The 27,455-nt window shown below is 41.2% G+C and overlaps 1 protein-coding gene across 3 annotated transcripts; it reads left to right on the top strand.

The window, feature by feature from the left end:
- mdm1 (Mdm1 nuclear protein) lies at positions 1-25,696 on the top strand. 3 transcript variants are annotated; one of them, XM_068050492.1, is made up of 15 exons: positions 1-120; positions 2,384-2,498; positions 3,689-4,080; positions 9,635-9,769; positions 12,678-12,854; positions 13,501-13,616; positions 13,720-13,801; positions 14,159-14,197; positions 14,508-14,683; positions 15,119-15,409; positions 16,051-16,214; positions 17,017-17,150; positions 18,394-18,640; positions 19,688-19,756; positions 23,419-25,696. In XM_068050492.1, the coding sequence occupies exons 1-15, from the start codon at positions 103-105 to the stop codon at positions 23,532-23,534; spliced, it is 2,271 nt and encodes a 756-aa protein (XP_067906593.1). In that variant the 5' UTR covers positions 1-102; the 3' UTR covers positions 23,535-25,696. The 3 variants fall into 3 exon arrangements, with proteins under 3 accessions (XP_067906593.1, XP_067906594.1, XP_067906595.1); XM_068050493.1 differs by lacking the exon at positions 14,159-14,197; XM_068050494.1 differs by lacking the exon at positions 19,688-19,756.
- The last annotated feature ends 1,759 nt before the right edge of the window (positions 25,697-27,455 follow it).

Here is a 27,455-nt window from a genome sequence, read left to right as displayed (position 1 = left end):
TGCGCCTGCGCGTGTCGAGGGACGCTGCATTCGCCAAGGAAACGGCGAGAGAAACAGAGGCAGAGAGTAATTCAGACAGGGCAGGATCGATCAGCGGGGAACATGCTCTTGCAGTTCAAGGTGAGATCGCTGCTCTTTGGTTTTAATAACTCGACCTGACTGATTAGTGGAGGCTGGTCCCGCGGTTGTAACGACCACCAGGCCCCGCTCTGCCTTATCTGCCCCCCTCCCCGAGTCTCCAGGCCCCGTCCTGACTGCGGCTTCCTCCCTTCCCCTCCCCTAATACCCCCCAGTTTCCCCCCCCCCCCCCCCCCTCCCTGTCTCCAGGTCCCGCTCTGCTTGCGGCTTCCCTCCCTCCCAGTAGCCCCCAGGCCCCACTCTGCCGACAGCTTCCTCCCCCCTTTCTCCAACACTTGTGCAAAAAAGCATCAAATGAGGAACGTTGCTTGGCCATTTGCATTAATACAGCAACTCCAGTAGAGGTTTGCAGCCCCAGTCTTGATTATTTAAGCAGGGGATCAAAACCTCCTGTTATTGTGGAAGGGATTAGAGACATCGGCTAATAGCCGCAAAAAAAATGAAAATCCAGTTCGAATTCGCTTTTATTTTAATGGGAGCCACTTCCTAGAATCTGGCGACAACCTGCCTCTGCAGATGAGTGTGATTATAGTTGTCCAGGATTATGTAAGAAAGTCCAGCAAGGATTCAAAGCTAAACACATTATTGCTGCAACACAATACCTATGTATACACGCACAAGCGCCATCTGGTTGTACTTGCAGTCTGATGACAGTTGTAAATTAATAGTGTGGACTTGATTTTTTAAAGGCGATTGTTAGAACAGATTACACCCGAATATTTCACCAGAAATTATAGTTTAAGTTTCTATTGCACCGTATGAAGTAGTTGAGACAGTTATACTGGACAGAATGTAAAGAAAGCATCAGATTTAAATAATATTTGTTATTGACACCTTTGAAAACAAATATCTCAATAAACGTCATGTTCCATTCCTAAACTAAGACCAGGATTATGAATGGATCAGGATATATTTGCACTACAGATTAAAATGGAAATTGTCATTTAAAAACCAAATTCGTCAGCACGATTTACAGTTTGGCTTGGTGGTAAACTAAGCACTGTAGCTGCTTGAGACAGAAGGTTGTGGGTTTAAGCCTGACTCCAGGATTTAAACAAATAATCTGATACTCCTGTGCAGTACTGAAAAATGCTGCATTGTCTGAGGTGCTCTTGTTTGCATTAGGTGTTAAGCTACGGCCCCATATGCCTACTCTGATGATTGTAAGAGATTCCCCAGCACAATTCAAAGAACAAGGGAGTTCTTCCTAGGGTTGCCAAACCTCCCGGATTATCTGGAAGTCTTCCAGAATGGAGAATTGATCTCTGCTACAAACCAGCTAGGAGAAACTAGCGAAAATAGGGTTGATGAACAGCACTAGTGCACCAGTGAGAAAAGATGGGACTTTGCCAGACAGGCGCAGTGGGCAGTCCTTGGCAGCACTGATTTTGTACACGTGTGGGCTAGTGAGCTGCAAGAATGTGGCAGTTATTAAGCAAAACTGGAATTTAACATAACCAAGCGGCCTGTCTTTCACTGCCTGGGTTCAGAAAGTGTATCTCTCGATGGTGGGGGAGACCAGAGAGCGCATCCCTAGGGGTGATGGGGAGACAGCAGAGTGTATTTCTCAGGGTATCAGAATGCACCTCTTGCAGGTGGTAGGGAACTATACATGGTGCCCTCAAAACATTTCCTGGTTTTTGCTAATCCCAATACACTCCAGCCAGTGAGTAAAAACAGTCTTCATAGGCTCACTGGGAGTAAAGGTACTCAACTACAGGGGACGCAAATTCTATAAAGGAAATGCAATAATATTTGAAAACTGTGGCAAGTGTCATGTGATCATCCCTTCAGGAATACAAACAGAGTTGGCAATCATAGTTATTCTGTGTCTGGACCAACATGTTCGTGTATATGTATGTTAATGCCACCAAAAAGAATCTAACTGATCCTTCATCTTATTGCTGTTTGTGGGACAATGTAAATTGGCTGTGACATTAGCCTTCATTACTCTTCAAAAGTCATTCTTTGGGTGTGATGTGTTTTGAGACACCCTGAGAATAAAAGGTGCTAAATTAATTCTTGCTTACATCTTTTATAAATATTGACAATCATTATTCAAGAAGACTTACCCCTTTCTAATCTGTTTTTAGATTGTAATAAGTGTTGGCCAGTTTTGGTTCTTTACATAAGCAACTTCACGTGAGAAAAAGATCTTTGTTTATCCAGTAATTGAAACTGAATTCCGACTTTAGTTGAATTTTGAAGTTTCTACTAAATTATATTTTGTCTACTTACTTCTTAGGGTTTAAGTGAATACAGACGAAATTTCAAATGGAATGACTCCAAGAGATCACGCTCTTGTAGTCCCTTTTCTAAGCAAAAAGTACCATGGGCAGGTCTGCCTTCAGAGCAGCTGGGTAAGCCTTTAATACACAAGCGATGTTTTCCAATAGCCATTTTAATCTGTAGCTGCTGCTTTTGTATTAGCAATCGAAAAAAGTTCAAAATTGTCCTTCCCAGGACATAATGTAGTAAAACAGATAATGCTGGACGTACTTAGGTCAGGCAACATCTGTGGAGAGAGAAACAGAGTTACCAGGTGGATGACCTTTCATCAGGAAGGTATAATGTAGTAATTCAGTGTAATTTCTTCTCTTTACCCATCTGTTTAAAACATTTTTATCAATAAATTTGACACTGGCATGAGAAGAATGAAATTGAAGTTTGCTAATACCAAATAAAATGGGGTATAGCAAATTGAGAGAGCGTGCAGGAGGACACAGGTTGCCAGAGTGGACAGATGCACAGCAGATGTAGATTATTGCAGAGAAATGTGAACTCATACATTTTGAGGGAAAAGAGCAGTGAAAGGAAGTATAAACTGTAAGATTCCCGCTGTATTGGAGAAATAGAGAGATCAAGGGGTGAATTGCATGATCTTTAGAGGTTGGAGTGCAGATAGAAAGGCCAAATGGGATTCCTGGTTATAGATAGGGGTGTTCAATACAACAGCAAAGAAGTGATGGTGAATTTGTAGAGTGGTTAGATAGGCCAAATTGGAATATTACATGCAATTATAGGCATCCAACTATGGGTAAAGGGTGCAGTAAAGATTCATCAGAATAAAAGGTTAGTTATGAAAAAAGGCTTGAAAAACTGTCTCCTCCCCTCAACACCCTCCAACCACACGCACACTGGAACAAGAAGGCTACGGTGGATCTAGTAGAAGTTTTAAGACATATGAAAAGTTCTGAAAAGCTAAATAATGAAACAATAAAAACTTATTTCAATCATATAGTATTTTTAATAGAGATTAATGTCCCGAGACAATTCACAGATGTGTAATCAAAAATAAATGGACACTGAACAGGGGTGAACAAAAGCTTATGAGAGATGCAGCTGGATTGGTGGAGGTGGTGGTGGGGCGGGGCGGGGAGGGGGGGTTAGGGTGGGGTTGGTAGTGTAAAGCTTTAAAAGCAATTTTTGTCACAAATGAGTTTTGGAACATGCAATGCTTTAATACTAATAGCTATTGAGGCAAAATCAGTAGCATGATTTAAATTGGTTTCTATAAGAAGGATTTTAAATATCTCTTTTTGTATTTCAGGGAATACAAGGGAACCAAATTTTATCTCAAAGAAACGTGTGCCATATTACAGACCTCAAGTTTCACAATCTTTTCACTGGGACTGGAGCAGTGATTATGCTGGCAAATCCCATGAACCAGTACCCAAAGTACGTGAACTAGTGAAATCACAGACTTCTGTTTTCAATGAAAAAGTGACAGAGAAGGCTCAAGAGACCCAGGAAGAATCTAAAACTCCGAATGCTCCTCGAAAACCTAAAGTTGCAAGATCACGGTCTGCGGACTGCCGTTTGCACTCCGTGTTAGAACCATCAGTAGCCAAAGACAAGCAATTGGCTACAGATGCTCAGAAAGAAAAGGAAGACAACACATCTTCTAGAAAAGAGGGTGTAGATAAAGCAGTTGGCAATGGCGTAAGTAGGAATGATGATTATTAAAGTGATACCACTGGATTTTGGTCCTCTTCCGTAGACTAAATTTAATAACTGCCAAAATGAAACTTTTACATTTGCAATCATATTCTGGTCCTCCTGAAAATTTCAAGAGCAATTTTCAAATATTTTGAATTAATTTTTACATTTATTTACATCAGAATTACTACTATAATACTTTGATGGAGCTTGGTTTCATTTACCAGCTTAATAAAAAGTCAAAATCTTTTAAAGCAACTGTACATCTTTGTAAAAGGTGGTTAGTCGTTGTTAATGTTATGATCCTTCCAGCAGTTAGTTGATCAGGATAGCCATTTTTCATGTAGCCAGGTTGAGCAACCTGGCTTTATGCACCTGCCCAAAGTTAACCAGACACTATTTCTCCGGCAGACACCTATTCCTGAGTTCAAACATTTGCTTGTCAAAAGGGAGGCAGGATGGCTAGATCATGCTTTAAGTTTCTAAGAAATGGACAGCTGCAGAACACTATAGTTTTTGGGATGCCTGAAGACAATGATGCAAACTGACCAACAGAAAGTTAGTCTTGCCCACAGTGGTTAGTGATTGGTTGATACCCATGAGCTGAGAATGATATTTTAAAGGTACACTGCTTCAATAAAGAATATTTGGTTAACTTTTATAACACACACAATGTGATATAAATTGTTTTGAAATGCATCATCATATCACTAGTAAACAATACAAAGCAAACGAAATGCAAACTTCTTCTCTAGCACCCACCCTCCCTCCAAAATGAATTGTTAGGGTGATGATGGGAGGGGTTTGCAAAGTATTTTTTACAGTTGCAGAGCAATGAAACTGGTTGATAAACTGCACCATATATATTTTCAAATTGACACCTTGTGTGCAGTTACGAGCACCTCATGAATGATCTTAGTCATATTAATTGTTGATAGTTATGGTTATTTTATATTTTTATTATGGGATTAATTTAATGAGTCTTTAGGAACTTCTGGACCTACTTATATACATTTCAATGTAAAAACAAAATAATATCCCTTAATTTGTTTCTGCTCTAATAACAGTCAGTGATAAATGTACTGGGGAATTAGAGAATTAGTGGCATTATCTCAGAGACAGAGATTACTCATTTTCTAGTTTTTGTCTATTTCTTTCCCATTCTTCATAACTCACCTCTTATTTTAATGAATCTTTACTGTATCATTTCCATAGCTCTAATATCCTTCCTGTAGTAGAATCCCTGTGGAAGCAGCTTCCACAGTGTGGACTGTGACACCGACCCCTCCCTGGTGTGCAGCAAGGTTAGACTCAAACCAAAGAAGCTGCATCACTACAAGCAGAAGGGCTGCCCGCACATCAACACTAGCAGAATTTCTTATCCACAGCTGTTACATAAGTTTCTAAATTCACTTGAAAAAGCCCTTCAAAACACTCCTACAGGGGATGCAGAGACCAAGTGGGCCCACGTCAGAGACGCCATCTATGACTCAGCTATGACCACCTATGGCAAACGTGTGAAGCAGAATGCAGACTTGTTTCAATCTCACTTTGAAGAGCTGGAACCTGTCATAGCCGCTAAGTGCATTGCACTGTTGAACTACAAGAAAGCCCCCAGCGAGTTAACATCCATAGCACTTCAAGCAGCCAGAAGTGCTGCACAAAGAATAGCCAGGCGCTGCGCAAATGACTACTGGCAACACCTATGCAGTCATATTCAGCTGGCCTCCGACACCGGAAACATCAAAGGAATGTATGATGGCATTACGAGAGCTTTTGGGCCAACCATCAAGAAGATCGCCCCCCTCAAATCTAAATCAGGGGACACAATCACTGACCAACGCAAGCAAATGGACCGCTGGGTGGAGCACTACCTCGAACTGTACTCCAGGGAAAATGTTGTCACTGAGACCGCCCTCAATGCAGCCCAGTCTCTGCCAGTCATGGATGAGCTGGACGCACAGCCAACAAAATCAGAACTCAGTGATGCCATTGATTCTCTAGCCAGCGGAAAAGCCCCTGGGAAGGACGGCATTACCCCTGAAATAATCAAGAGTGCCAAGCCTGCTATACTTTCAGCACTCAACGAACTGCGTTGCCTGTGCTGGGACGAGGGAGCAGTACCACAGGACATGCGCGATGCCAATATCATCACCCTCTACAAGAACAAGGGTGACCGCGGTGACTGCAGCAACTACCGTGGAATCTCCCTGCTCAGCATAATGGGGAAAATCTTCGCTCGAGTCGCTTTAAACAGGCTCCGGAAGCTGGCTGAGCGTGTCTACCCTGAGGCACAGTGTGGCTTTCGAGCAGAGAGATCCACCATTGACATGTTGTTCTCCCTTCACCAGCTACAGGAGTAATGCCACGAACAGCAGATGCCCCTCTACGTTGATTTCGTTGATCTCACCAAAGCCTTTGACCTCATCAGCAGACGTGGTCTCTTCAGACTACTAGAAAAGATCGGACGTCCACCAAAGCTACTAAGTATCATCACCTCATTGCATGACAATATGAAAGGCACAATTCAGCATAGCGGCACCTCATCAGACCCCTTTCCGATCCTGAGTGGCGTGAAACAGGGCTGTGTTCTCGCACCTACACTGTTTGGGATCTTCTTCTCCGTGCTGCTCTCACAAGTCTTCAGAAGAAGGAATTTTCCTCCACACAAGATCAGGTGGCAGGTTGTTCAACCTTGCCCGTCTAAGAGCGAAGACCAAAGTACGGAAAGTCCTCATCCGGGAGCTCCTCTTTGCTGACGATGCTGCATTAACATCGACTCATCGTCAGGATTGCGGCTGCCTGCAACGAATTTGGCCTAACCACCAGCCTCAAGAAAATGAACATCATGGGACAGGACGTCAGAAATGCTCCATCCATCAATATCGGCGACCACGCTCTGGAAGTGGTTCAAGAGTTCACCTACCTAGGCTCAACTATCACTAGTAACCTGTCTCTCGATGCAGAAATCAACAAGTGCATGGGAAAGGCGTCCACTGCTATGTCCAGACTGGCCAAGAGAGTGTGGAAAATGGCGCACTGACACGGAACACAAAAGTCCGAGTGTATCAAGCCTGTGTCCTCAGTACCTTGCTCCACGGCAGCGAGGCCTGGACAATGTATGTCAGCCAACAGCGACGTCTCAGTTCATTCCATCTTCGCAGCCTCCGGAGAATCTTGGCATCAGGTGGCAGAAGTCCTCGAGGCGGCCAACATCCCCAGCATATACACCCTACTGAGCTAGCGGCGTTTGAGATCGCTTGGCCATGTGAGCCGCATGGAAGATGGCAGGATCCCCAAGGTCACATTGTACAGCAAGCTCGTCACTGGTATCAGACCCACCGGCCGTCCATGTCTCCGCTTCAAAGACATCTGCAAACGTGACATGAAGTCCCGTGTAATTGATCACAAGTCGTGGGAGTCAGTTGCCCGTGATCGCCAGAGCTGGCGGGCAGCCATAAAGGCGGGGCTAAAGTGTGGAGAGTCGAAGAGACTTTGCAGTTGGCAGGAGAAAAGACAGAAGCGCAAGGGGAGAGCCAACTGTGTAACAGCCCCGACAACCAATTTTATCTGCAGCACCTGTGGAAGAGCCTGTCACTCCAGAATTGGCCTTTATAGCCACTCCAGGCGCTGCTTCACAAACCACTGACCACCTCCAGGTGCTTACCCATTGTCTCTTGAGACAAGGAGGCCAAAGAAGAAGAGTAGAATCCCTATAATTGCATGCAATGTTCCAATTTTGCCTAATCAATCTCTGAAAATTCACCATCACTCTTTGCTGTTTCATTGAATACCCCTTTCCATTTTCCTCTCTTTAGCATTTTGGTATTCTTTGGCTGTATTCTTTACTTTTTCTCATCTCTTTCTCTCACTACAATTTTCCACTGCCAACTAGCTCCCACAAAAGTGCACGTGATGAGCGTCCCAGTTTCATTTGGCCATCTTGGCTTCTTATCCCAATTATTGCAGAATTCCCTTAGCGTAGCTTGGGGGCGCGCAACCAGCATTGTAGCCCATGTGTTGACAACACTCATTTGCTAAATATGCTACTTTAGCTTGTCTTCTATTTAACTGAAAATCATGGATCATTCATTTCTTGGTGACTGTTGCTATCATCAGCACTGTCGTTTTTAGCTTGCTGTTAAAAGTCACCAAATGTAGGAACTCTTCAGTTGCGGTACACTGAGAACTCCCAGGTCATAGTGCTATTTTCCCCATTGGCAGCTTTTGGGTAGAGAGGCACTTTCCAATTCTAGGGAAGGGAATTCCTCACCCAGACCATACATCGGTGGCAAGCCCTCTATCTCCTGGCATAGCAGATGGGATACGAGGGTGGTGGAAGTGGAGACGATGAATGATTTCAAAAGGAATTTGGATGGGCACTTGAGGGAAATAAACTTACAGCGCTGTGGGGATAGAGCTGGGGGATGGGACAGATTGGATTGCTCTGTAGAGAGCCAGTATGAACTCGATGGGCTGGTAGCCTCCTTCTGTGCCATTAAGACTCTTTGATGAAGTTATACAGAAATATACTGAAGTAATTTAAATTTTTACATAGGAAAAAAGAGCAATGTTAATGTTTGTGATGAGAAGGACAAGAGGAAAATTTAATTCCATTATAATACAACCTGAGGAAGCAATGAGTCAGAGTTATACAGCACAGAAACAGGCCCTTTGGCCCATCGTGTCTGTGCCAGCCATCAAGCACCTAACTATTCTCATCCCATTTTCCAGCATTTGGCCCGTAGCCTTGTATACTATGGCATTTCAAGTGTGCATCTAAATACTTCTTAAATGTTGTGAGGGTTCCTGCCTCTACCACCCCTTCAGGCAGTGTGTTCCAGATTCCAACCACCCTCTGAGTGAAATTTTTTTTCCTTAAATCCCCTCTAAACCTGCTGCCCCTTACCTTAAATCTATGCCCCCTGGTAATTGACCCCTCTGCTAAGGGAAAAAGTTCCTTCCTATCTACCCAACCTATGCCCCTCATAATTTTGTATACCTCAATCAGGTCCCCCCTCAGCCTTCTCTGCTCTAAGGAAAACAACCCCAGCCTTTTCAGTCTCTCTTCATAGCTGAAATGCTCCAGCCCAGGCAACATCCTGGTGAATCTGCTCTGCACCCTCTCCAGTGCAATCCCATCCTTCCTATAGTGTGGTGCCCAGAACTGTACACAGTACTCCAGCTGTGGCCTATCTAGCGTTTTATACAACTCCATCGTAACCTCCCTGCTCATATTCTATGCCTCAGCTAATAGAGGCAAGTATTCCATATGCCTTTCTAACCACCTTATCTACCTGTGCTGCTGCCTTCAGTGATCTAAGGACAAGTACACCAAGGTCCCTCTGACCCTCTGTACTTCCTAGGGTCCTACCATCCATTGTATATTCCCTTGCCTTGTTAGTCCTCACAAAATGCATCACTAATGACTTTTAATTTACTTTCCTTGGTTCCCTGTGATTTGGTTTCCCCATTTTTATAAATTGTTTCATATGGGATGTTTTGAAAAGAGAAAAATCTCTGTTAACATTAAAGATGGTCTGCTTGTAATTGATAGGTTAGCTATGCACTTCAGAAAAAGGCAGGGCTGAAGACTGTACCACGAAAGAGTTTAGTGAGAAACTCTGAGTACCAGAGACAATTCGCTTGGAAAAGTCAGTTGGATAATTCTCCATTACTGGCTGCAGAACAGGTATTATTCATCTTGTTTTGTGTTTCATAGAGCAGTCTTGTTAGTAAATGCCAAGGTAAGATAGTAATAACAATGTATAGAAACCACCAAAAGAATAATAATATAACCTGTTCTAAGAATATCACATTCAACAATTGTACTACAAAAAGTGTATGTTTTATAATTTTTAGGTACATTAAGTTTACTTTACACTTTTTAAGAAAAAAAGAATGGAATGTCCAATTCAGCTGACCACGAAATTAGGTCAACTGAAGCACCAGCTGCAATGATGAGCTTATCTCTATAAGCGTACAAAATGCAATCTGTGAAATGGGGGCCAGTTGGAGACGTGTGCCAATGTGCTGCTTCAGTCTGACCATTCCTGTAACATACAATATATTTGTCAGATTTTTGATAGAACTGCAATATTTGTGTGAAATTAAGTTGCAATAACCACTTGCATTTATATACCACTTTTAACATAGGAGGACATCCCAAGGTGCTTCTCAGGAGTGTAATTAGATAAAAATTGACACTGAGCCAAAGAGCAAGCTTCAGGAGGGGTGAAAAATGCTTGGTCAAAGAGTTTGGTTTAAAGGAGGGGTCTAAAGTTAAAAGGCAAAAAGGCTTAGGGAGTGAATTTCAGAGCTTAATGTCTAGATGACTGAAGCTGTGACCATTAATGGTGGGGCAGAGGAACTGGAAGATGTGCAAGAGATCAGAGTTGGAAGAACAAATGGTTCTTGCAGGGCTGTAGGGCTGGAGGTTGTCACAAAGATAGGGAGGGGAGAGGCCATGGAGGGATTTGAACACAAGGATAAGAATTTTAAATTTAAGGCGTTGGTGGACTGGGAGCCAACGTAGGTCAGCGAGTACAGGGGTGATTGGTGATCAGGTCATGGTGTGGATTAGGACATGGGAGCAGAGTTTTGGATGAACTGAAATTTCTGGAGGATGTAAGATGGGAGGCTGGCCATTTGCAAATTGGAATAGTCGAATTGGGAGGTAACAAAACCATGGATGAGGGTTTCAGCAGCAGATGGGCTGAGGCAGGGTGGAGATGGGCCATTACAGAGGTGGAAGTAGGTTGTCTTTGTGGTGGAGAAGGTATGAGGTCGAAGCTCAGTTCGGGGTCACATGGGTTGCACAAGTTGTGAATAGTGTGATTCAGCCCATTCAAAATGGAATTGGTGGCGAGGATGTGGCAGGGCCTGAAGACAATGGCTTCAATATTCTCAATATTTAATTGGAGGAAATTGCGACAGTCCCACTCAGCTGAACGAGAGGGACATTGGAGGAGGATGGTGTGATGACCATGTCAAAGGCTGTAGAGGTCAAGAAGGATGAGTAGGGATAGTTTAATTACACTCACAGAGGATGTCATTTGTGACTTTGATCAATGGTATTTCAGTGCTGTGGCTGGTATGGAAACTTAATCGGAAATGTTCAAGCATGGATTTACAGGAAAGATGAGCATGGATTTGGAAGGTGCAACATCTGCAAGGATTTTGGAGAGGAAAGGAAGGTTGGAGAAGGGGTGGTAGTTTGCAAGGAGGGAGGGATTAGGGGTAGCATTTTTGAGGGGGTAAAGATGGCAGATTTGCAAATGAGGGTCTCAGTACCTCAGGAGAGGGAATCATTTACAATATTTGCTAGCATGGGGGTCAGTAAGGGAAGCTGAGTGGTCATCAATTTATTAGGAATTTGATTGAGAGAGCAGGGCAGTGGGTCATGTGGACAAGATAAGCTTGGAAAGGACATGAGAGGAGATAGAGAATCTAGAGAAAGATGCAGGTTCATTGCTAGTTTAGGGTGAAACTTTGGGGGAAATAGGTTTGGTGGACAAGGGGAAGGAAGGGATATGACAGAGGCAGCTGAATTTTAGTGATGAAGGAGCTGCGCACTTGTTGGACGTGAGGGTGGAGGATAGCAGGGGAATGTGATTAAGGAGACAGTTGGCAGTGGAGGAAAAGCCTTTGCATTTCAGGTTGCTCAAGGAGAAGTGAGCAGTTTTGACTGAGGAGAGCAGAGCCTGACAATGCTTGAGGTGATCCAGCCAGATCTTATGATGAATGGCTAAACCAGTTGCGCACCACATATATTCAACCCTGTGTCTCTTGTATTTAAGGGAGTGAAGATGGGGGCTGCTGAGAGGGATTAACTAGTGTGGGAAATAATAGGGGTTTTACTGAGGACAAGGGTGTCAAAGGTGGAGGTGAGCAAATGACTGAGCAGATCTAAAACCATAGGTATCACGGTGAACAGGAGGCCAAAGGCTATTCAGTTAAGCGGTTGAAAGTGCAGTTGTAACTGACTTGGGGGAGGGTTTCTTTCAGGGACTGATAGAGAAGAAAGTGGCATTGCAAGGAGGAAGAGGGATGGAGTGGTGAGGGATACAAGGAAGTGATCAGAGATTGTCTGAATCTCAGACTAAGCTATGCGAATAGAAAGGTAAGGCAAGATGGAAAGGTCAAGCAGCTGGCCATGAATATGGGAAGGAGAATTTAAGTAGCAGAAGTTTAGGGAGGACGGTGAAATCAGAGGAGTGGGGCAAGGTGAGTTGAGGTAGAGATTGACATCACTGAGAATGCAGAATCTTTAAAGGTGATGATGGGGGAAAGTTTAGAAAGCATCTTGGTTCAAAGTTTACAAATATTTAAATCCTAATTCAAGTAACTATTATCTGAATGAACAGCATGATGACATTGAATACACTAACTGCTCTACGTCAGCTATTCAAGTTAGGCCAAGCAAAACCAATACTTTTGATGTTTTCTGTCTCAACAATGTTTAAGCTAACTGGATCTGTGCCTTGCTCCAAAAATTTTAAACTTTAACAAGTAAGGGTTGTGGCTTGTAGTAGAAAATTTATTTGAGTGCTGTATTCTTTATTATTCATAGCATTAAGAAATATTATCCCTGTTTCCAGATTATTCACGCCAGAAATAAGGATGTTTCTCCATTTAAATTGGGTAAGGTATTCAGTGAAACAGAATATTCAAGTCAGTTTAAAGGTATGCAACCACCTAAAGGACCACGCTTCCGGAAAGACTTTGAAGGAAAAGAAGCTTTAGCATTTGATCAGGAGAACCTTGACCCGTTAAAGGTAATTGCATATTGCCTGCTCATTTTGTCTGTTTACAGTCAAGAAAAAGAAGTATTTATTTGTGAACCTGCTGAATATGTCTCTTCCTCTTTATGGTTTTGTCAACCTTCCTCAGCTGGAATGGTTGACAGGGGGATGTGTTCTCATGTCTCTGCAGTTGGCTGTTAGATGTTTAGTTTCTTGCAAATATCATTCCTTGCAGGGAAATGTTCTTTCTTGACAACATAATAGATCAAGAACTCATATTATCCCGAGGGATTGCACTCCCTGGTACAGCATGTTGTTCACCAGTGCACTGTACTGCCTAGAAAAAACATGTGTCACCAGTATGATCTAATTCTTGTGTATCTAATCTCAAAAAGACACTCAGAAATATATCAAACATAGTTGAACTCTATTTTAAATATTATTTCTTTCTACGGTTGTTCTTTACTCTTGAGCCCAAAATCCTGTTTTCAGCAGTTTCTCATTTTTGCTCAAAAATATTTTGTATGATGATGAAAAACAGTATCATAATTAAAGGAACATAACTTTTTTTTTAAAGAAGAGAAGTTGTGAAAAATCAGCAATGAATCCTTTGTTGCCTGCCTCTGGCTTTGAGTTTTCATTTATTCAGAGTAATAATCTGAATCCTGTCCATCCTAAGTCAACAGGGTCAGCATCAAAAGACCAGCGACAGGCAGAGGAACAACTGTGTCAAGACAAACAGCTTCGAAACCAACAGAATCCACAGAAACCCATTTTCTCTCGCAAAGGTCTCAGGTAAGCAACTTTACATTTAAAGGGCACAATATTACTATAAAGTATGATTTATCACATTCACATATGTATACATTTATAGTTCATATCATTGTGTCTTTTCCAGAAACATTAAGTCTGAATACAAGACCAGCTTTCGGCCTCCTGGTCAGTATGACTACAGAAGCAGAGCATGCCAACCTGAAGGGGTAGGCAAATAATGGAACATAGAAACAAGCATTGACATTAATACTAATACTAATACTAATGTGTGAAATTCATTGGAACCTTTAATAAGGTCAATTAATTTACAAATAGTCTAACCTTAGAATCGAATACCTCATTGATGAGTATTAATATAAATGAAATTATCTACTTTTGTACTGGATGTATTTTTAAAACTGGTCTTTGAAGGGCACTCTAGGTGGTGCTATTGCACTGTCGTACAATTCCTCAGTCAATGCACACTGAATTCTTGTTGCTTCACTACTTTCAATTTTGAATGTACGTTCTATTGGATTTTCAAAAGCAAACCATTTTAAAGTTATCTCTACTTTTTTTTGTAGGGTACTGAAAGTAACCTAAATTCTTATTGGTATACTGAGGTTAGTTTTTAGATTGTATTTTTAATGTGTGTTCTTGTTTTGATTGATACGTATTTAGCAAGAAAACTTTTTAAGAAAGTGGTTATAATTAGCAACTACTTTTCTATGTTAGTGTTGCACTTCAGTTTTGCCTGCATTTTCTGTGGATAGAGGGGCAGCAACTGTTTTCTGTACTTAGTGAAAACAACTTGCTTTTATGTAAGTAGATTTTAAAAGTACACCGTATTGAACATAACAGGAGCTGAACAATTTTAAAGATAGAATAAGTGATGAAAGCTACTTTAGTTTTTTTTCTGCTCTGATGTCACAGGTGAAAGAACTTAGAGAGAAAGCTGAAGCATATAAGAGGAGAGCACTGGGCACTCACTTCTCTCGGGATCACCTCATCCAAATTTTGTCTGAACAAAATAGGTTCTGGGAGATGTCCTCAACATCTGATACTGAAGAATCAGTCAGTGATAGTGTTAAAGCTCTGGACCTTGCAAGGTATAGATTAATGATGAGCAATCCTGCAATTATTAAAAGTAATATTATGTAAATGTAAACCAATAGATGAACATATTTTTCAGTTTGATTTTAATGTTTGGTGTCACGGCATAAAGTAGTCAAAACTTTTGGTCACGGTGAATTTTTTTTGCCTTCATCAAACGTGGATTAATTTTCATCCATCATTATAAGAGCCTCGCAATGCTTTTTTGTGCAACACCACAAGAGTCTGGCTGCCTAATTTTGAAAATCTTTCAAAAAAATTAATGTTAATGCTTTTGCTATAAATACATCAAGAAATTGTGAATTTGTTGAATCAAACACATGCCATGAATGACATGCAAATGTTGCTACAATAAAATGACACAAATCTTCATAATATTGCTAGCATATAGAGAATATTCCCTGGGTAGTGAAATATGCTTATATTTTTAGAGCAAGAGAAACGCAGAATATTTGCAGCACAGAGAGACAAAAGATGCAATCTGACTCTGTAGCAGAAAGTACTGCATCACCACCCAAGGCCACAGCAAAATGCAACGATACAGGAGAGAATGGTATGCCAGATGTTCCTACCCTTCCAGTCAGCAGGAAATTGGCATGGAATGATGAGGAAGAGAAGGCATGTGGAGCAGAACTACCAGAAGGGGACCAAACACAAAATTATGAAACTGAGAAGGAGGTGGAAATTGAGAGCAATGCAGAAGTGGCAACAGTTGTTGAAAGGTAGACATTGATTGATGAAAATATGTATTAGATGGGGGGAGGGGGTAGTTGGGAAAAATATTAAAATGAGGCCTAAACCTTGGAATAAATTTGGCTAAAATATCATCCTTTTATATAGTCAAACCTCAATTTGACTCCTTTCAAATGTCTTGAAAAAGGTCCTTAAACTTCCATGCTAGTGGTCTTTGTCTTTATTTCCTTATTTTAGACCTATTTATATGTATTATGGTAATTATTGAGTTGCAATTGTACTGCTAGACAAAAATGTGGAATTGTAGCTTCAGATATTTTCTGCGTGTACTTGGTTGAGGAGCTAATGCAAAGCTATCTGTGGGACTTTGACTGAAGATCTCAAAGTTAGAATGGCCCCCATTAAAGTATTTTAGCTTTACAAAAATTAAACATAGCTGGCACATGTATATGAGCAGTGTTTTTAATCAATTGTACAGTCAATATAACTTTGGCATTCTAAATGTAAAAATTAAGGGGTTTTTTTCCTCCTTGGCTGTTACTTGCTCCATTGGGGAAGCTCATGTTTGAAACTTTTTATTTTCTTCTTGTACAAGTTCCTTTTTTATCAATCATAACCAATTGTTCTAAGAACTGGATAAAGTACAATATTAACTTAATTAAATTTCTAGAGAGCCAGCCCCTGTAAGCATACAAGATGTGCCAACAGTAAGGTCAGAATCAAATGAACAATCCGAGCTTGGTTCTGATGCAGGTGGGCGACTGCCTACCCCAAAGCTGAAGACAATTGGTGGAGCCCAAAGAACTCATCATGATCTGACCACACCAGCTGTTGGTATGACCATTTCTTAATTTAGTATAAATAATATTTGTCTTGTTTATAATAACTGGAGATATTCAATTTTTGTTACACATTTATGCGTTTAGATGTGATTTCAAAAGTTGTGGAAACTTTCTATATGTAATAAAAGCTTTGGACCAATACTCTTTCTACTAAATTTAAAAGGTAATTTTGTGTGCTATTTTGGATCATCTCATTCTAAAATTTTCTCTAGCTTGTCCTACAGCTGTTATGTTTCTGTTGCCTACCCCAGCTTGTTCCTCTCCTTGCTCACTCTGGCTGCACCTTGCTCCATGTTTCAACTTCTTGCTTTCCAGGTCAGTGTTATGTTATGGGAAGTAAGCATATCCATACTGGGTTAGCATTGGCTAACCACTGCTCAGTTACATGAATAAATTTCATTTTTATTAGTGGAACTTTGAATCCCCAATCACCTAGAGAATCAGCAGAAATGAAAACAAAATGTAAGAAGTGGTCAGAATAAGCAGAAATGTGGGCAAGAACAAGAGAAGTGAAGAAAGCTTGGAGAACTTCAGAAAACAGCAAAATTGCATTGGGATTGGAAATTCTAAAGAAAGGCAAGGTCTTCTAAAAGTAAGATGGATCTTCCCTGGACTTCTGAATGGGTATAAAATGTTTTGTGTGTTGCCATTTGTGAAATTGTAAATATTGTAGTAAATGCTAAGTGGGGGATAGGGGTGGTTACATAAAGAGCCTAAAATCTCGTCTACAAGCCCCAACAGACTAAGCATCTGATAATTACTACATCTTAATTTTAATAACTTTTCTCCACCAGGGGGTGCTGTCTTAGTTTCTCCTTGTAAAGTCAGATCACCATCACCCCATCGTAGAAGGACCCAGACTCCATTGGGAAAACAATATGCGCCCTATAAATATTTATCAGAATCACCAAGCAAAATACTAACAAAGGTACAGAACTTTCCTATGAGGGATATCTTGGCTCCCATTAGATTAAGAAGGTCATCTTTAACCCACTCAGCTGGTTAAGACAGTGAAAAGCTGAATTATACAGTTCAGATGGTCTGAGGTTCAGTCCCATCTATGATCAATTCAGCTGATCACAGATAGTGTACCAGTAGAGGAGCTTGAATTGAATTCAGTGCTCCTGAATTAGGGAAGGGCAAGCTGCTCATGACTCCTGTTAGTAGTCTGCATGTGTGGACAGTGGGGAGGGCAGATTTGGCAGACTGTGATTCTTCTGTGTTCAAATAACCTGCTGAAACTCCGGGTCTAAACTCGCATATGACAAGGTATTCGAGGGCCTCTGGTGCCCCAGGAATTGTTTTTAAAAAGTAGTGCTACACACTGTGGGGAATGTCTTCCATAAAAAACCATGCTTTAAGAACTAGCTTTAGACCTGCATTTCATATTTACTGTAGTGCAAACTATTCAGCTGTGATTTTCACATGGTTATTTTAATTTTTAAACTGAACTTTTTTAAAATGTCCACTTTGATGTAATTGTGTAATTTCAAGCTTTTAATTTGAAACCTCATAAAAGAGCATGAAAGTTGGGTTAATAGTAGAATGGGTCCCTTTTTAATACTGTTTGAAATATGACAAGTATAAAATAGTTTTAATTAAAAAGTGAACAGATTCCTACCTAGAATTAAATATGGTTTAAGAAATAAACTAAAATACAAGCATCTTTGAATGCAAAGGATAGCAAATTTTAAAGCTGCTTGTTTTTTGCTGGTTAACCAAAGTAACTATTCTTCTTGCATATAAATATCACGAGTGTCTACAAGCTATTTGACTGCAGATTACACCATAACGCTCAGTTTTTTTTACACTCATGCGCTTTTCAGCAAGAATTATAGAGCCATAGAGTCAATATGGCACAGAAGGAGGCCATTTGGCCCATCAAGTCCATGCTAGCTTTCTCTAGCAAGCTTGTAACGTTATTAGATTACAATCAGAAGTCATGCCCCAACTGCTGCCCAGGCTGAAGACAAATAACTTTGCGCAGACCTGGAGTCAAACCTGGGACCTTCTGTCCTATGTGCCTCAACATAACACCATTTACCCACTAAGTCACTGAAGGAAGCTAATATATCAGATAATTCTGTAATCTTTGTTGTTACAGCAAAATCTTTATACAATATATGATTTGTATAGTACACAAAAAAAAATGGTCTTTCTGTTCGACGCAGACTGAATCCCGACGACAGTCCCCAGCAGCTGGTGTTAAGACTTGTGATCCCATTCCTTTGAGGGAAGAATACGCACCTGGAAATTTCAGTAGCCCATCTTGTGTAAAGACAGGACCATCTATTCTAGCATCAATGAAGTCTTATCCTGCTTTTGATCAGAAATCAGCTTCAGTCAATGTTTCACCATCTTGGAGCTGCCCGCATCGGATACAAGGAACCCTTAGACATCCGGAGTTCCAGCACAATGGTAACTAGTTAAACTATCACTATTCAGGAGGACGTAGACAGACTGGTGAAATGGGCAGGATGTTTCCCCTTGTGGGAGAATCTAGAACTAGGGGTCTGTTTAAAAATAAGGGGTCACCCATTTAAGACAGAGATGAGCAGACATTTTTTCTCTCAGAGGGTCCTGAGTCTTTGGAATTCTCTTCCTCAAAAGGCGGTGGAAGCAGAGTCTTTGAATATTTTAAGGCAGAGGTGGATAGATTCTTGATAAGCAAGGGGGTGAAAGGTTATCAGGGGTAGGTGGAAATGTGGAGTAATCAGTTCAGGCATGAACTTATTGAAGGGCCGAGTGGCCTACTCCTGCTCCTAATTTATATGTTCATATGCAGTCATATGGCAGATTAAATTTAACACAGAATGAAGAGAGGCAATATAAACAAAATGGTACAATTTTAAAAGATATGCAGGAACAGAGGCCTGGGAGTATATGCACAGAAGTCTTTGAAGGTGCAGGATAAGTTAATTAGACTGTTTAAAAAATCTGTGGCTTTATAAATAGAGACAGGGGTACAAATGTAAGGAAAAAGTAAATCATTGGTCTTGTCCTTCAGTCAGACTGGAATTCTCTCCAATCATTCTGACCTCTTGAATGTGAAATTGTTGATACAGTGCTTGGTTCGGAATTCTCTCCAATCATTCTGACCTCTTTAACGTGAAATTGTTGATACAGTGCTTGGTTCTTTTGTGACACAAAATTCGGTTTTTTTCTAAACTTTGGTAGTGAATGTGATCTGTTGGTTGCTCCTGCTGGGTGTGGTAATGTCCACCCTATGAACTGAGCAAAGTTTCCGTGTATGCTCTTCTGTCTGAATATAGTCATTAGGCATTGTAATGTTTCTAGCATTAAGAAAAAACTTGCAAGAAAGTGTATATTTTTCCTCCCAAAAAATCCAGTATTGCTGGAGTACTAAGAAGTTTTAACAATCTGGGCAGAACTATATTTGTTATTTTTAAACCCCGGATGTGTAATGGGAATCGATAGTAACTTATTTTTTAACTCCACTTGAAGGCAATACTGGAGGATTAAGGACCAGTCTGCTGAGGATACAGTCAACAGACCCAGCTGCTGCTGCTGATGGTATTTACATGGTTTCAACTTAAAACAAAATAAATTGCTTGCTGTAAACTAGTACCATGTCAGAACCATCTTATAGAATTTGTTAGTTATGATTTAAAAAGAACAGCTGTAAGATCACTTCAGCTATGATTCTGATAGAAGTTATGCCGTTGTCTAATAGAGCTTATAGAACTTTGCATCTTAAGTGGTATTTGTGACTATTAACCATATTCAGATAGCCTGAGGAGGAAGGGGAGGAAATGATTAATTACAGAAGTCAAGCTACAGGAAAGAGGAAACATTAAAGATGAGTTTATTTGATAAAAAGCAGATCAGAAAACATAGAATTAGAAGTTTTGGCAAAGAACAAACAAAAACTGGAATAAGCTTACATGTTGGATGATTGAGTAATGAAGCATTTTTGTTAATGTATCAAGATATTGTTTTTTCTTTCTGTTACAGTACATTAGGGGTTTTAAAAACCCCTCACAGAAAGGTGAAATTTATTTTGATTCATAACCAAGCATTATCGTCTCAGCCTGGTGTCTGAGGAGGGCCTACCCATTCAATTCAAATACAAGCAGCTTACTGGGTTAATTTGCACAATATTGATAGGCAGCTCTTTTGGTATTGAGCATAGACATATTTAAATTATTCTAACCATTTTTGATGCGTATTTCTCAGCAGGTCTTATAAAATGGAATAGTATGTCTGAAGCCATCAGTAAGGAATAGATAGGCCAGAGAGAGTGGTTACCACCACAGCCTCACAGCTCCAGCAACCCGGGTTCAGTTCTGGGTACTGCCTGTGTGGAGTTTGCAAGTTCTCCCTGTAACCACGTGAGTTTCTGCCGGGTGCTCCAGTTTCCTCCCACAGCCAAAGATTTGCAGGTTGATAGGTAAATTGGCCATTGTAAAATTGCTCCTAGTGTAGGTAGGTGGTAGGAGAATGGTGGGGATGTGGTAGGGAATATGGGATTAATGTAGGATTAGTATAAATGGGTGTTTGTTGGTCGGCACAGACTCGGTGGGCTGAAGGGCCTGTTTCAGTGCTGTATCAATAAATAAAGTAAAAAATAAATAGAGAGATTCCATGGACTGTCAGCAACAAATACCATGCAAAGAATAAAACTGAAGAAATGGTTAGTTTTAAAATTGCAGCTTAGTGTAGCCAACACAACTGTTTTGTGTCTTAAAAGGAGTGAAAGTAAAGTATTTATCAAATGTTAAACTTAGTGTGTTATTTCATTTGTTCACTTAGTCATTTATTGTTTAATAAATCTTTGTTCGGCAGTTTTTAAACCTAAGCCACAATCCAGTGAAGTGTTTATTCTACTGCCTTCCAATAATACACCAGTAAGCCAAAATACAGTGAAGAAGTTCTCTGTTTGCCATTAAGCTATCTACAGGTTATTTAGATATCAGAAAGGTAGCAGTACATTCACAGTCATAGAGAGCAAAAAGCTGTCCTATGAGTGTGATCTAGATATTTTTCTAAGCTTCAGCACCTCAGAATAAAAACCCAAAACGTCCAAGTTTGTTAATCACATTTTAGCCTCAGCTTTCTTTCACATTTTTGGTATTAGCTTTTATTCGGATTATTTTCAGTTAGTCCAGTGGAGTGGCACAGGAATAACCCAGTATCGCCAGAACAAAACCTTGATGACAAGTGCTCCCTTCATGAGGAAGGTACCACTAATGCACCACAAATATAAAAAGCTCACCCAAACTAAAGTGTACAAAGTTAAAAGTACATCTAAAACATTATCCAATTTCTTTAACTAATGTTATTTAAAGTCCTACAGTGTCCACGGGTTACAGAATGCCTCACTTAGAACCAAAAATTTCTCCCATTTCTATGTGGTAAATACAAGGCCTTGCATAACATCCTTTTCTATTGCCTTATTTCTTAAATCCAGTAAATGTGTGATGATTAATGACTTTTAAGTATTTACTGTTTCCTTGACACATTTGGCTTCCAGTCTATTGAAAGCTATAATAATATTGCAACTATCATTTTTTTCAGCAAACTACTTGTTTCATGATTATTTACTCCTTTTGTATTACATTGCTAAGGTTTTGTCCAATGAGCAGCTAAGGTGAATATTCAAGTCCACACATTTTTCCAGTCATCCTCTCAGCCATTCTGAAGTCATTAATAGTTATGGTAATACCTATGGTACTATGATGAGGAAAATATATAAGTGCAGGAGGAGTGGAAGTATCTACCATATTTTAATATACTTGTAGTAAGTTTTAAAGACATTGGATTCTTTAATGACTAATTGTTTCACAGAGGTTTCCAATGCACGGAGATGATAAACAGTAGGATGTTGGAGGCTACATAGAATACACAGCACAGAAACAGGTCATTTGGCCCAACTGGTCTACACTGGTGTTCATACTCCACATGAGCCTCTTCCCTCCCTTCTTTATCTAACTCTATCAGCCTTTCCTATTCCGATTGATTCTGTCCTGATTCTAATTCATGTTTACATAATGTAAATTAGTGTAACCTAGTAACACTGAGAAACAGCACTTTATTCATTCATGGGATGTGGGCGTCACTGGCCAGGCCAGCAATTATTGCCCATCCCTAATTGCCCTTGAGAAGGTGGTGGTGAGCTGCCTTCTTGAACCGCTGCAGTCCATGTGGGGTAGGTATACCCACAGTGCTGTTAGGAAGGGAGTTCCAGGATTTTGACCCAGCGACAGTGAAGGAACGGCGATATAGTTCCAAGTCAGGATGGTGTGTGACTTGGAGGGGAATTTGCAGGTGGTGGTGTTCCCATATATTTGCTGCCCTTTCCTTCTAGTTGGTAGAGGTCGGGAGCTTGGAAGGTGCTGTCTAAGGAGCCTTGGTGCATTGCTGCAGTGCATCTTGTAGTTGGTATACACTGCTGCCACTGTGCATCGGTGGTGGAGGGAGTGAATGTTTGTAGATGAGGTGCTGCTTTGTCCTGGATGGTGTCGAGCTTCTTGAGTGTTGTTGGAGCTGCACCCATTCAGGCAAGTGGAGAGTATTCCATCACACTCCTGACTTGTGCCTTGTAGATGGTGGACAGGCTTTGGGGAGTCAGGAGGTGAGTTACTCGCATCAGGATTCCTAGCCTCTGACCTGCTCTTGTAGCCACTGTATTTATGTGGCTACTCCAGTTCATGTTATTTGCCACTAATTAGCCCAAGCCTGGATATTGTCCAGGTCTTGCTGCATTTCTACGCGGACTGCTTCAGTATCTGAGGAGTGGCGAATGGTGCTGAACATTGTGCAATCATCAGTGAACATCCCCACTTCTGACCTTATGATTGAAGGAAGGTCATTGATGAAGCAGCTGAAGATGTTTGGGCCTAGGACACTACCCTGAGAAACTCCTGCAGTGATGTCCTGGAGCTCAGATGATTGACCTCCAACAACCACAACCATCTTCCTTTGCACTAGGTATGACTCCAGCCAGCGGAGGGTTATCCCCCTGATTCCCATTGACCTCAGTTTTGCTAGGGCTCCTTGATGCCATACTCTGTCAAATGCTGCCTTGATGTCAAGGGCAGTCACTCTCACCTCACCATTTAGAATCGGGGTTCTGCCATTTTGTCCAAAGTTATGTCCTATATGAATTTGTAATAGTAAAACTATACTAAATAGAACTAAAATGTGATTTAACTGTGTCTTTTTCTCTCTCTCAGAGGATGATCGAATGTCACAGATATCTGCACAGTCAGCAGCATCTAGCTCATTGGCATCTCAAGTTCTTGAGCGTGCTCAGAAAAGGAGAGATAATTTCTGGGGCAAGAACCCATGAACTAAACTTTCAAATAGTGTTTGTTACCTCGAAGGACATGTAGGATTTGCTAAGGATGTGACTTTTTTAAACCTGAAATATGTTTCCACTTCAACTTCAAATATGAATGTTTTGTGTGTAAGTGTTCTACTTCTCCGTTCTACTTGTTATTTAAAAATTTTGATTTATATTGACCCATGTGTGTTCTATGATCTGAGATCTATGCTTCAAGCTTTGGTTGCTAATATTTTCCTGTAAAATACATTGGTATATAGAATTTAAGCTAATTACTACTCAATGAGAAAGCATTAAGTATTACCATCTGTAAAAATTGAGTGCATGTACAGTAATTTTAATGAAGTATTTTTAAAAAACTTTTTACAATTTATTCATGGGATGTGGGTGTTGCTGGCAAGGCCAGCATTTATTGGTCATCTCTAATTGCTCTTGAGAAAATGATGGTAAGACACCTTCTTGAACTGCTGTAACCTGTGTGGTGAAGGTACCCCCACAGTGGTAAGGGTGTTCCAGGATTTTGACCCAGTGATGATGAAGGAATGATGACATATGTCCAAGTTAGGTTGGTGTGTGATTTGGAGGGGAACTTGGAGGAGGTGGTGTTCCTATGCACCTGCTGCCCTTGACCTTCTAGTTGGTAGAGGTCATCAGTTTGGGAGGAGCTGTTGAAGATGTTTCGATAAGTTGCTGCAGTGCACTTGTAGCCTGGTGCACCGGTGGTGGAATCGGTGAATGTTTAAGATGGCGGAGAATGGGATGCCAATCAAAAGGGTTGCTTATTCCTGGATGGTGTTGAACTACTTGAGTGTTGTCAGAACTGCACTCATTCAGGCAAGTTGAGAGTATTCCATCCCACTCCTGACATGTGCCTTGTAGATAGCGGAAAGGCTTTAGTTAGTCAGGAGATGAATCACTCACCACAGAATACCCAGCCTCAGACATGCTCTTGTAGCCACGGCATTGATGTGGCTGGTCCAGTTTTAGGCCAATGGTGACTTCCCAGAATGTTGATGGTTGGGCATTCGATGATGGTATTAACATTGAATGTCAAAGGGAGATGGTTACTCTCTTCTTAGAGATAGTCATTGCCTGGCACTTGCGTGGCAGAAATGTAACTTACCAATTATCATCCCAAACCAAAATGTTATCTAGGTCTTGCTGCACACGGCCAAGGATTGCTTTATTATCTGGGAAACTGCGAATGGAACTGAACACTGTGTAATCATTAGCGAAAATCCCCACTTCTGACTTTATGATGGAGGGAAGGTTATTAATGTTGTAGCTGAAGGTGGTTGGGCCTAGGACACTTCCCTGAGGGACTCCTGCAGCGATGTCCTGGGGATAAGAAAATTGGCTTCTAACAGCCATACCGTCTTCCCTTGTGCTACATATGACTCCAGCCAGTGGAATGTTTTCCCTGATACCCATTGACTTCACTTTCACTCGGGCTCCTTGATGCTACAATCTGTCAAATGCTGTCTATACGTCGAGGGCAGTCAATCTCGCGTCACCTGAAACAGCTACGAAGAGTCTAGATTTAGGTAAGTGTCATGCTGGGCCCCCACCTGCCAAGAATGAGGCACATCAACTTTGTCATGAACATGGATTTTTAAATGTTGTTGGAGCGAGGAAATGACTAGTTAAACTGATCAGCTGTGGCTGGAAAAAAAACATTTACATACTAACAGACATCAAAGGTGAGGAAGCGCATTCCAGGGCCTGTTAAGGAGGATACAATCCACAAGGGCCAGGATTGGTTAGTCCAGCTGGTCACATGTCAAAGTGGCTGTTCCAGGGTTTTCTTTTGAACTGGTCACAGAGAGTTTGAACTCAAACACTGTTTGCTCCTAGATGGAGAAGATCTCTCCTGTCTGCTCCCATCTCTTTCTCACAAGCCTCTGAATCCACTAAAGACACATGAACCCCAAGAGAGAAAAGTCTCCTACAGCAAACAAGGTTTAAGAAGAATACTGGGTCTCAAGGAAAAGCAAGATCTACCGACAATCAAGGACTCTAAAGTGAGCTTGAAGAACTGTAACAAAAACTCTTCAAATATTGCCGCAGATGTTTCCACTTTATTTTTCTTCTCTTTTCTGTCTGTATTCGCATATGTGTATCGCGTATGCATGCTAGCGTGGATGCGTCGTGTATCCATAGGTGTCAACCGAATTACAGTTTAAGTTCAATAAATTTCAACTTTTCTTTTTTAAACCTAAGAAAACCTGTTTCTGCTTGTTTCTTTGCCTTATACTTGGCAAGCAGTGAACAAGGATTCACCAAGGGGGAACTAAAAACACGGTGTGTTTAAAATTAAACCCTGTTACGGTAAGACCAGTTGAAGGCTGAAAGGGAACCCTAGACCTCCCTCATGGGGTCGTAATAAAAATTTGGGTTCTAGCATCTGAAATTAACTCACAGACAAACTAGAAATTGGAAATGGGAAGCCAAATTGTTCCCATCAGAAAACAGCAAGATTCCAATACAGGTTTTCTTGTGGGTGTGTGCTTGAATGCTAACTTGTCTGCAACTGAAGCTAGTAGCTCTCCAAGCCAATATGAAGTAACTTGGGATAAGATAAAAGCACTGTCCGTGGAGGAGGTGAGGAAAATGGCTGAGCAGTGTGGGATCAAAGTACGTGGCAAGGCTAAGAAGTTTGAACTCCTAAGGCTAGTGACCAACCATTTTTTCTCTGAATCTGAAGAAGCAGAAACAAGGTTAGAAGCAGACCCAGACAGGGTACTGCCAGCAAAAATACAATTGGAACAGAGGAAACTTGAATTAGAGGAGAGGGAGAAAGAGAGAGCCTTCCAGAAGGAACGTGAAGAAAATGAAAGGCAGGAGCAGGAGAGAGAAATAATATTCCAGAAGGAATGTGAAGAAAGAGAGCTGAATGGCTTGAGTTAACTAGGTGGCGACAGAGTAACCCCAGTGGAAGCATGGTCAATATGGGGGTGTATAATTCAGGGCTGGGTACAGAATTGTTAAAAATAGCTCAACTAATTCCAAGATTCAATGAGGCGGATGTAGAAGAATTTTTTGTGTCCTTTGAGAAACTGGAAAGGCAGCTATAATGGCCAACTGAGACCTGGCCTCTTTTACTACGAAGCAAGCTAACTGGAAAAGCCCATGAGGTTTATTCCCTGTTGCCAGATGAGAGTGTATCAAATTATGAACTGACAAAAAGTGCTATCATTGGGGCACATGAATTAGTACCTGAAGCCTATCGCCAAAAGTTTAGAACCCTCAAAAAGCAAGCTAATCAAACTTATCTGAAGTTTGAAAGAAGTAAGCAGCTGGCTTTTGACCCAGTGACCCAGAGGGCTCTTAAAGTACAGCTCAGCTATGAGAATCTCAGGGAAGTAATTCTGTTAGAGGAATTTAAAAACACTCTCCCACACTCCATAAAGACACATGTAGAGGAGCAACGGGTTCAGAGAGTCCAGCTGTTACAGCCGATGAGTTTGCTTTAATTTGTAAGTTGGTTTCCCGGGGAGAACCTTTCCTAATCGCCCCCACAAATTCGAAAAGGATGAAGGGTGGGAAGGGCATAGGAGCCCAAGCAGTCCTGGGAGAGAAGCAAAAGCAGGAGACACAGCGGGTCCTCCTCCATTCAAAAAGGAAGGTGCTATGAGCAGGAGCGAGACCTCGAGACCTGTGTGCTTCCATTGTAATAAAGCAGGGCATTTAAAAGCTGACTCCTGGAAACTAAAGGGAAAACCTATAGGGTTAATCAGGGCACACCCACTCTGTGAAGAAGGGACCCTGATGGAAAGCACAGCAGAAAAAGCTGTGGCTTTAACTGCAGTAAGAGTGAGAACCAGGAAATCTACACTGCTGCAAGTGCAGGAAAATTTAGTAGGATTCCTGAAGGTTATCGGGGTTTTGTGTTTGAAGGGAAAGCAAGCCCATTGTAATTCTCTGGGA

The sequence above is a fragment of the Heterodontus francisci genome, chromosome 18 (assembly GCF_036365525.1).
Source record: "Heterodontus francisci isolate sHetFra1 chromosome 18, sHetFra1.hap1, whole genome shotgun sequence".
Classification (NCBI taxonomy): Eukaryota; Metazoa; Chordata; class Chondrichthyes; order Heterodontiformes; family Heterodontidae; genus Heterodontus; species Heterodontus francisci.
The sequence above is the reverse complement of the archived record's forward strand: the minus strand, read 5'-3'. Positions and strand labels throughout refer to the sequence as shown.